We start from the raw sequence: 10902 nt of genomic DNA, 5'->3' as shown, positions 1-10902 counted from the left end.
TACCTACTGGGTTCGTTTAGGCCATAAACAAGAGGACACTAGATAAACCCGATGGGGGATAAACACAGGTTAAGCAAAGTTGTTATTGTAAAATAAAATTTTTTCAAYTTCTGAAATTGAACTTGCTGGGTTTAAAACATTGTGCCTTAATGTTGCTTTTTTTCCTGCTGCTGTTCTGTACTACTTCATTAACTCGGGATAAAATGTCTTTCCAGATGGTCTTGTTGCTTTGTGATGCCTCATTTTTTTTTCTCGGTTGGATCTGACTGAAGACTGTTTTGATTAGAGCTACTGAAATCACTCTATATTGATTTTTATTTCCTCACTGTGGCAGAACATACAGTTCTAAAGCTCCTTTTCAAACAATTTCAAAGGGAAATGATTATGTATTATGGTTATTCAACTCAGCACTATTCCTAGTTTCAGTAGAGAAAAATAAAATGTGAAGACTCAAGACTACTCTCATATGTACTTTGTCTGATAAAATATACCAGGGAGAGGTTGAAATTGGAGCTTGATTTATCTATTTTTTTTTCCTTTTTTCCTGTTGACTTATAAGAAGCTGTACTGGAAATTGTAATGTGAATAGCATATTCATATGATTTTTCTAATAGTTTAAAAAGATGTAGTTAAATAGTTTCATAATCACAAGATAGAGAGGCCATGCAGGATTTTAAGGTTCCCTGCTCCTGTGTCTTTCAGTGGTGTTTGTCTTTTACGTCAAGGAAGATTTTGYGTACAGAATCTCTAAGCAGGGATTTCATATTTAAGTTAGAAATTTATTTTTACAATGCAGTGTTGGTTTTCTTTCTAGTCTCTAAGCTTTCCCATGCTTTGCTTAGTCTTTCTAATTGCCTTCCAAGGTAGTATAAAACAATCAGTGGAATCTCCCCCCAGGAACTGGCGTGCTATATCAGACTTTTGCATTTCTCTACATTGTTTTTAAATGTCATATGTAAGATATTAACTTAGTGTGTGGCATATTAAGGTCACCTGGAAAAGAAACATATCACAAAAATAAACACTGTATGTTATGGAAATTATCCCATGAATATTTCTAATGTATTTTAGGTAACATTCACAATGTTTTGTCTAATACAACTATGATCTGTATATTTCAGGCTGTGTTTAAATATGATCTTATTATTGGGAAAACTATTGTAGACAATAGTTTTATCTATGTGTTTTTTTTTTTTTTTTCAATGACTGTAGTAGAACCTGGGTTATTCCATAGAAATTCCTGTCTGCATGTTGTCGAATTTTTTTTGTTGTTGTTGATAGGAGAGAGAACATCCTGTGAACTGGCTTCTCTTTGACTGTTTTGTCATTTGACTCTAAAGAAATGAACATTTTATCCAGGAAAAAAAAATTATTTTTTCTATTCTGTTTTTCAAATGTCTTAATGAGAGTTCTCCCTTAAGCCCCTAAGCTTTCTAGCAAAAGATCAAACAAATAAAAAGAACTGAAGCTGAGGTACCACAGATTCTTCACTCAATTGTGAGAATAAATACTGAATGGTTTATTCTCAGTAGTCTCTCTTTGTCTGTGGTTTCTTGACTCTGTCTGAGAGAGTATTTTTCTAATGTGGCTAAACCCAAGTTTTATGAGAAATAGGTAGCAGACCATTTTAGCATTCAGAATTTTTGTTTTTTGCTCATTTTGAGTGAATTGTCAAGCTGGAAGATATATTCTAATAGCCACAAGTGAAGAGAAGTTATTTGCTGAATGTTGGTATTTTTTTTCCTTTTTTTTTTTTTTCTTTTCTCTTTTCTCCTTGAAAGGCTTTTCTAAAGCTGTGCATCAGAAGATGGAATTCTGGACTTTTTTTGTTAAATTATACTTTTAGAACTGTTTATTTTGAATGCCTGTTCTTGAATATAATCTAATGAGTTGTATAAGGAATAACTGAAAGATAATTTCCCAAGCTTTCAAACTGATTCCTTACGCTTGTATTTGATCACAGAAATGGCAGTAGAACTCAGGTCTCTATGGCACATCCAAATCTCAGACTGGCATTTTAAATGAAATATTCCAAGTATATATTTTAGCTTTCTTTTCTGGCACCACTCTGATCATTCCTAACATAAATTCTTCTAGGGCTTCAGAAAAGAAATTAGGAATGGYGATCTGCAACATTCTGCAGCTATATAAAATACAGTTATGGAGTGCCCTAGCCAAATAGAGCTTTTCTTCAGCTTTTCYGAGGGAGCTTTTCTGAAAAAGAAAATTGTACTCCCTTAGATCTCCGATCAATGCTGAAATGCAGCAGGGCAGTGTTTATTCTGCTGCTGCTCCTTGTTCAGCGTATTTGGGGATTTACTTTAAGGAAAGTGTTGCATTCTTTTTTTCTTTAAAAAGATCAATTTAATTTGTGTATTGGTAGTATACTTTTGTAGCTATAGAAAAAGTATTGACCTTGCAACTATGTTGAGACTGCAGCAAAGAATACATAACGATTCCTCTTACAGTGTAGTYACATATTTGCAGGTTTGATGTTTGAAGAACAGTCAGAAATCTTTCTCRTAGACAGTTCAGTTTGTTCTGCTGCTTCTTTCCTCTTTGGTTTTATAAGACTGATGTGAGAAATATCTCTCCATATAGCCATCCTGTACAATGTAATTTCCAGAACCTGGAGCAGTCTTGCTTCATTGCTAAGCATTTCTGAGTAAAGGGCGGTAAACTAATGCAGTGCAGTTGCGAGTAGCATTTCATGGTAGATATCATCGTGTATCGGTATTACTAATTGTTGTAATTTCGGTCTGCATGGTGCTCATGGAAACTTTGTGATAGGCATTGCAAATAAAGGGAAGCTTGGGGGCTTCCCATCTATGTCAATCAGCAGTGCTGTTTTTGCAGCAGCATTGCCTGCCAGGAGCGAAGGCTGACAGTCTTTCTGCTCTTGCTTCTTAGRCAGTACAAGAAGAGTTGCAGTGAARCATTTCATCACTCTGAGCTATTGCAACGATCTCAAAAACCCAAAATATTCATGACGTAAAACTATGTAGAACTTGAGCCCTCCCATCATGGACAGATGAACAAGAACCGGTCTACAGAAGTACAATGTAGATCCTTCTATGTCAGACTTTTTTTTTTTTTTTTTTCTTTATCCTTTGGATAACTTCAAAAACTATGCATTTTGTTAAAATCCTGATGATGACATACCTGTTCTAGTTTATTTTAGTAATTCAAGGATTTGATGCAGGTGTTTTTGTGGGCACATCTTYGCAGACTCCTCTTGAGACTTTATTTGACTTCCTCCATTCCTAAAAGTCTGTCTCTTTTGGCCTTCTGGCTTTTGTGACTAGAGACTGCAAAATTTGGCCTAAGAGTATTAGACTGTTTATTTACTTAAAGAAAGCATAAGCCAATTCCCTTTTCTAGGATAGTGGGACTGACATAGAAGATTATACAAAAGTTTGGCTTTTAGAAGATTGTCTACTTTGTGCAAGGTACAACACAACTGAATTCCCACTGGAARGTGCAGATTGAGGTAAAAAGTACTGTATCTCTGCACTTGATTAAACCTAATTGAATCGTTTGATAAATTGTAGCATTTCTCCCTTGAATAAATTATTCAGTAAATAGCATTCAGCTAGTATCTTCAGGAAATAAACAAAAAAGTATTGGATTTTAGAGGCAAGGTGAATTTGAACATCCGGTAATGTGGTCACTCACCAGAGGAAGGATTGGCTATGCTGGAGAAATGTAGTAAAAGAAAGAAGGACTGCAGAGTGCGCTATTTCTGTCTTRTGTGGTTAGTTTTTCTACCACCAAATACACCAAATTAACTAATTTGCAGTACAGTAGATATGTATTATGAAGAAATGCTTTTTGGCAGAATGACAAACTATCTATGATAGGAGACCTACTTAGAGCAAACAGTAAAGCAAAGGAAATAAATGGAAAAGACATCTATCAGCCGACAGCAAAATCAGCAAAAGCGGGATAATTATTTATGGGTTGTAAGACCAAAGTACCAAACCACTGTGAAACTTATAATACTAAAATGGTTTAGCCTACAGTTACCCTCAGTTATAAATGGAGATTCATTTTTGTTTGATGATCTCRAGTTTTAGGAGATACTTTGCATTTCCACTCTTCTTTGATGCTGCCAAAATATTTATGGGAGATGACCCAGATAAATTGACTGAAGAGTCATGAGCCTAATAGTTCAGGGCAGATTTAATATAGTATTTGTGCTGAGAAATGCAGATATATAACGTACATGACAAGATTCCTTGTGTAGCTTGCAGAACACGGTATTAAGGACAAGCTTTACAGAATTTGAGAAGGCACAAAATTTGAAAGCATCTTGTAAGGAAGCTAGTAAACAAGATTTTTCCCTTTCAAATAGAGAGCTCAACTAGCAAGCTGTGTTGTGCAGAAGTTGTCCCACATCTGTCACACCTCTACAAGTTTTACGACACTGTAAACATATTTTGTGTGTGTGGCCTGAATCTTCTGTGATTTTTTTTTTTTTTATTTCACCAATTACATGTTCTTCTCCTCTCTTCACTGCTCTTGTCAGTGGTGCTCATTGAAGCAAAATTATGGTCAACAGATTCTGAGAGTGTTGTTTGGATACCTGATTTTTAAATTATATTAGACAGATAAGCAAATGCAGTGAGGAATCTTGTTTTGTACTGATTAGGAAAAGACTTCTGATTCACTTTTAGTTTTTCTCTTACCAGAGAATGTAATGATTTGCAGGTTTTTCTCTTTTAATATTGATACTTCTCTCAGTTATATAACTAAATTTAACATTAAAATTGTTTTGGAAGGTGTTCATAAGCAAACTTTATAAAACTTTATATACATTGTACATGTACTTTATACAGATGTGCATGCAGTTGATTTTTTTTTCAAGTTATAAAGCTCAAGCTGGTATCAGGGAATGACCATTAATTTGTCTTTCCTTTTCTCTGCTTTGTAGTTTTATTTCAAACTATGGGTGCAAATTCTGAAAACTTGCACTATGCTCAATTGGGAGGCAGAATAATGGAAACCCCAATGTGTAGTTTCATGGGTTGCCTCTTGGAATTGGGCTGCAGAGAAATCAAGCAAAGGCCTTGCGTATTTTGGGAGACATATTAATGTATTTCCAAGACTGTGTGGAAATCACTGTGTAAGTTTTGGTCAGGAAGCTTATTTTTAATAGAAATTATAGAATGGAAAAAAGAGTAATACCAAAAAAAAAAAAAAAAAAAAAAAACCAAAAAAAAAAAAAAAAAAGGAAAAAAGAAAAAAAAAGGGTTTAAAAAACATGAAAAATCTTGAGTCTTTTTTTTAAATTCCACAAAGTTCTAGATGTATGTAATGACAGCAGAGTGACGGATATTCACAGCACTCCCACATTCCTCGCCCAGTGCAATTAATTACACAATTTGTTTTCCACCCTCACAACATTTGTTCTTTCCTTTTCTTAGCTAGCTTCAGACAGAAAAATCTGTGCCAGCACAATTATATATCTCGTTCATATTTATCATATTCAAAAATCTTAATCCAAAAATGGATTTTTCTATGTCAGAGTAGCAGAAGTCTACTGTATTTGAGACTATTCTTATGTTTTAACAGTCCCATTCTCACAAAACTGTTACTACTGTAAAAATTTTTTTTTTTCTTCTATTAAATGTCATTAAGACGACACAGCCAGTTAAGAGTTAGTGTTACGGGAAGTACCTGAGGGTTGTACTGACTGCTTCAGGATAGAAAGGAAAGTTGTGACTTGCTTTACCTATCGAATTTGGTGATTTCTGATCTGTAGTGCATATTGATTTGGAATAATTACCTATGCCATCCATATTGTGTTCTTGTGGTTTAAAAGTATCAAAGTTTACATGAGTGGTTAGTGGGAAAATAATCCTTCTACCCGCAGAATAAAGGGAAGCATGCACTGTGGGGGAAAGCTATTCAAAATATTTGAAGGTAGGTAGGGTAGATTGATTCCATCTGGTATGATCTGCAGTTTCTTTGCCAAGCTTCAGGGATAAACSGTGGATATATTATTACTATGACTGTTGTTTGATGCGAACTCTTCTTCCTGTTCAATATTTCTTCCTTGCAAAAAAATTGCAAAATTTATAAGGTGTCCTGGAATCTGAGGTTATTTAGTGGCACAAATGAGGGTAGCTTTGTTTTAAAATTGTTTATTCAAGTATAATTTCTGAAGCACTGGCTGACAGATATATTAGGAGGATTTCATAGAGAGGCAMGTCCAAAGACTAGAGCTCTGAGCTATGATGGAAACTCATACTAATCTGGTGCTTTAAAGGACTGGCAATCTCTTTGGCTTAGAAGAAGACTACTAACCACTTAACCACTTACATAAGCAGTTCTGACTGTTCTTAAAAGGATAGATACTGCTTTCAGATTTCCGCATCAATAAAACTTACTGCGCGGGCAGGTTTTTGAATAGCAATACATATCCTATATTGCAAAAGTTCTGTTGAAAAAATATTGGAATTCTTTCTGAGTTTCCTAGAATATTCCAATAAGCCCAGCTGCTGATGTGGACACACAAATCCTGTCCCCCAGGAGCCCAAACCTGAGGCAGTCAGGAACCATCATCCTATGGACTGTTTTACATTTTTTTTTTTTTTAGCAGTCTGCATAATGATCAACTTAAAATAGTTGAAAACATCTTCAAATAAACTAACCTAAAATGTATCCCAGGTGCAAGTGGACATATGCCAATGTATTTTGAGGTTTCTATGTTATTTTTTACTTGAGAACTTATTTTTCAAGCAAATTGTTACTTTAACCCGCCTCCTTGTTTTTTCATCTCGATATTCATACAATGAACGATGTAATGGGTACTCATTTTCTTTTTCCTCTTCTTTTTAGCTGTCTTCACCAAAACAACCATATTTGTGTTCTAAAACTAGGTGAAATAATGAAGGGAAATAATATTTTGTTGTTTTTAAGAGGAATCTTGCAATCTTTTCACAAGAGCTGATTGCTTTTTTTTTTCTATTAGAAACTGTTTTTAATGGAAAAATTTTAAGCATCTGTTCCTACTCAACTTTCATTGTGAAAAAAACTTCCYAAGAATTGAATTTGAAAATCTGTATGCTTTAAAGCAAACCATCGTTTAGAGTGATTGCACAACTAGCATGTTGACTTGTTATTCTCTACAAAATTCCTGATTTATAACTTAATATAGTGAAAAATTCTTAGAGCATAAAGTCCTACTATAGCTTTGGTTCTGTTTACTTTGCAATGTTTGTGTCTCCTTGTGTGTCTGACTTGTCTTTATGTCTTGCTTATTTTTAATAATAATTTAATATTATTTTTGTATGCTTTGAAAATTTGATTTGTATTTATGCACTAAATTACTGCACTAAAAATGTCATTTTTGTGGTCATAAATGCCCTGTATGATAGTGAATTTTAAGTGGAGAATTGCTACATACAGAGTAGTTCTGATGTTCTAAATTTATTGGCAGCATTTATATTTATAAAAGTAACTAAAAGGATGATGAGATTTTTAATAAAATATACAAATTACTGATTAAAAATAGGGCACTGAAACTACAAAATAAGATTGATGTGCATTTTTAGATACAAAGTTTTATTTCTTAATATTCTGATTTAATATTTATTGAAAAGGAGTTGACTACATTTGTCTGCCATTAATTTAAGAAGTTGCAAATATTGGCATCCATTTATTAAAACAGAACCATTTGGTAACATAACATATTCGAGTTATCTGCGTGTCCAGCATTACACCAATGACAATATTTATTTTTCCATTTTGCAATAACTGRTAAAAGATATGTTTTTAAAACCTTTTGTTTGTTAATTTTGCATATTTCATTCAGTTGAAAATTCACTTATTATTGCAAATATGTTAAATACAACTATATTTAAACTTGAAGGTAATAATAAAGTAATTGAGGAATCCCAGGGGGGTTCTGTAGAGGGTTGTGTTGCAGAATATTTATTAAAATATCTAGTGCCATGAATTTACGTCAGCTAAATTTTATTGTCAGAATTGCTGCAACTAAAGGTCTTCTGATTTGGGCCATGAGGCTATTTAGGAGCTCATATTGCTGTTAAATTCAGTGTTCTGTGCACACTGTAGCAAATGAAGAGATACCTAGAAGCAAAACTGATCTTCAAAAATAACCTGAAAAGAACACTATTAACTATAGTAATTTAGATTTATGTTCCAGGCTTTAAGTAGGAGAAATACTTTTTGATTATGTTGAATAAGGAGTGCAAGATTTCTCTCATGAATGGAGATTGTGCTTAGATGTAGTACAGATTTTTTAGCACCCTTTATAGAATTTTGAAAAAAAACTTGAAGTCAAAAAGAATTGTAAGATGAAATAGGAATATTACTATAATTCATTGTCAGGTTTATAACTTCCAAAATTCTTTTCTGTGTTGACTCTATTGAGTAGAATCTGTCCTAAGTTTAGATTGTGAAGTGTCCTAAGTTTAGAAGTGAAGTTGCTGTGGAGTACTGTGCTTTTTTTCTGTTGAGAGCCTTTTTGTTGGATTCAGCTTTTTGTTAAATCTCCTTTTGCTTGCATCTGACCTTTATTTATGTTGATTTTTTGCTTCATTTTTCATTTACCATGCTGTTCAGTTTTTGGATGCCAGGAGAACAAAGGTTTGTCCACTATTTGCAGTTCATTTCTTGCTCCTTGTGTATTTTTGTTTGTTTGTTAGAGATGCAGTAATCCTGTTTACTAAACATATTCATAGCTTTAGATACCCACCTCCTCTYACCTCCCCCTTTTCAATTAAAGCGAGTGATTTGGTTAACTTGATAAACCAACTGTTCCGTTGAGCACCATGCAGGGCAGAATTGTCTTTTAGTCTATGAAATAATTTAGAAAACATGGAATACTGAGTCTTTCAGCCTTGTTGGCACATATTGAGTGTGCTAATGGATGTGTCACTGCTAGTGTTTGGGTTGGTTGGTTTGCTTTCTTTACTTATCATTTTATCTGTTACTAAGAGCGTTTTGTGCGTGTTTGCTTTCATTTGTTTATATTTTATAGAAGCACTTGAAAAAATCATTACAGATATTGTCACGTGCATTTGCTATTTTATAGGGTCATTCGATATACTTTCATCATTGATTCTAATGAACTTTTGTAACAGTAAAACATGGAAGTTTAATCAAAGACAAATCCTACATTCAGATCCTAAATTTATGTTTGTTTGTTTGTTTGTTTTGATTGCAGCATTTGCAAATGACAATCCAGGCACTTCAGGATGAGCTTAGAACCCAGAGAGACCTTAACCATCTTCTCCAACAAGAAAGTGGAAACCGAGGAGCTGAGCATTTTACCATTGAGCTCACAGAGGAGAATTTTCGAAGACTCCAAGCGGAACATGATAGACAGGCTAAGGAACTCTTCCTGTTGAGAAAAACTCTGGAAGAAATGGAGTTGAGGATTGAAACACAAAAGCAAACGCTAAATGCTAGAGATGAATCAATAAAAAAGCTTTTGGAAATGTTGCAAAGCAAAGGTTTACCATCCAAAGGAATGGAAGATGACAATGAGAGAACTCGGAGGATGGCAGAGGCTGAATCTCAGGTTAATCATTTAGAAGTAATTTTAGACCAGAAGGAGAAGGAAAACATACATCTTAGAGAGGTAAGGAAAACTAACTAATCTTATTTACTTATAATTATAAGTACTTGGAAGTATTTTTTTGGTGTGTTTGAATACTGTTTTTTTCTTCTTTCATTTCTCTTTAAAAAACAAAACAGAGTTCGTTTTCCTTCCAGAAGAAAGACACATCAAGATTAAATGACCTTTGAAAGCAGATATAGAAATAAGAGAAGTAATTTGGTGTCGTTAGGGGTTTACTGTCTTTGAGAGTGTTGCTTTGTGTACTTTCTGAATTCTTTGTATTTCATCAAATCAAGATGATTGGAACTACCAAAGAGAATTAACAGCTGCTACTGTTGCAAACTAAATAGCCTTGACTGCAGGCTATTTTTGTATTTCTTTTTATACCCTTGTGTTTGAAATGACCATTGCAAAATGTTTTACTATCTGTACGCACATACAGAAAAGCCCTTGTATATTGCTAGTGTACTTTTTTGTGGTGCCCCAACTTTTTTGTTAAATATACCACCAAATATCACAATGTTTGGGTAATGGCTACACTGTATTTTGAAAGATGCTTAATTTGGCCTCAAGCCCACCCTTACCAGCTGCCCATGCTACTTCTGCTGATGGATCTTTGGGACTGGATTTCAGACAATTGGATTAATACAACTGAAAGAAAATTTAGTCTATGTGCCAAGCCCATCTGTTCCTCTGCATCTCTGTAGTCCATCAGCCTTATCATGTGACTGGTGCTAGGCAAGTATGAGAGCCTAGGTCTTCCTCAGAAGCACCTTATTGCTTCCTGTTAACAGGAGCAAAAATTCCAGGCAGACTGAGTTCAAGCTGCCCACTGTATGGGGAATAAGGGCAAACAAGTTTGTTCGTTACAAGTTCAGGAACATGAGAGTCTGTACTTTGGATGTAACAAAACACCCATTTGCTTGGTGGGTCAAAACATGAACAAAATTAGTACAAGAGCATGGGAAACTTTCAGCAGACAGTTGTGTATCACTGTTGGTAGGGAGGCCAGAGACTAAGAATAGCTATTCATTCCTACAAAATGTGAACAAGATACCTTTTCTTTGCGGTGGAGTAATTTTGGTTTTAATTACAATTACTTGGTTGTTGGAAGAGAATTTTTCAACCTGAATGAAAGATTTAGTTTAGTTTTCTTTTTTCCAGTAAGCAAAGATATGTATTGAGAACTGAGTGATATCTGGTGCCCATCAGAAGTTTGCAACCTCTGGAGAATTTGCTTTATACATTTGAGTTTGAGTAAATTTTGTTGTATACATATCTTTTTCTTACAAAGGTGTGTGTCCTGACTC

At 34.3% G+C, this 10902-nt stretch overlaps 1 protein-coding gene across 1 annotated transcript in view; it reads left to right on the top strand.

The window, feature by feature from the left end:
- ERC2 (ELKS/RAB6-interacting/CAST family member 2) overlaps nucleotides 1-10902 on the top strand; it is a 278502-nt gene that overhangs the window by 33080 nt on the left and 234520 nt on the right. The window contains exon 3 of the mRNA XM_026035392.1: nucleotides 9197-9613. Within this exon, the coding sequence (XP_025891177.1) occupies nucleotides 9197-9613 (417 nt within the window). The remainder of the gene's footprint in view (nucleotides 1-9196; nucleotides 9614-10902) is intronic.

Source organism: Nothoprocta perdicaria, unplaced genomic scaffold, assembly GCF_003342845.1.
Source record: "Nothoprocta perdicaria isolate Ctin4 unplaced genomic scaffold, notPer1 scaffold_16, whole genome shotgun sequence".
Classification (NCBI taxonomy): Eukaryota; Metazoa; Chordata; class Aves; order Tinamiformes; family Tinamidae; genus Nothoprocta; species Nothoprocta perdicaria.
Note: the sequence above shows the minus strand (reverse complement) of the source record. Positions and strands in the feature narration are given on the sequence as shown.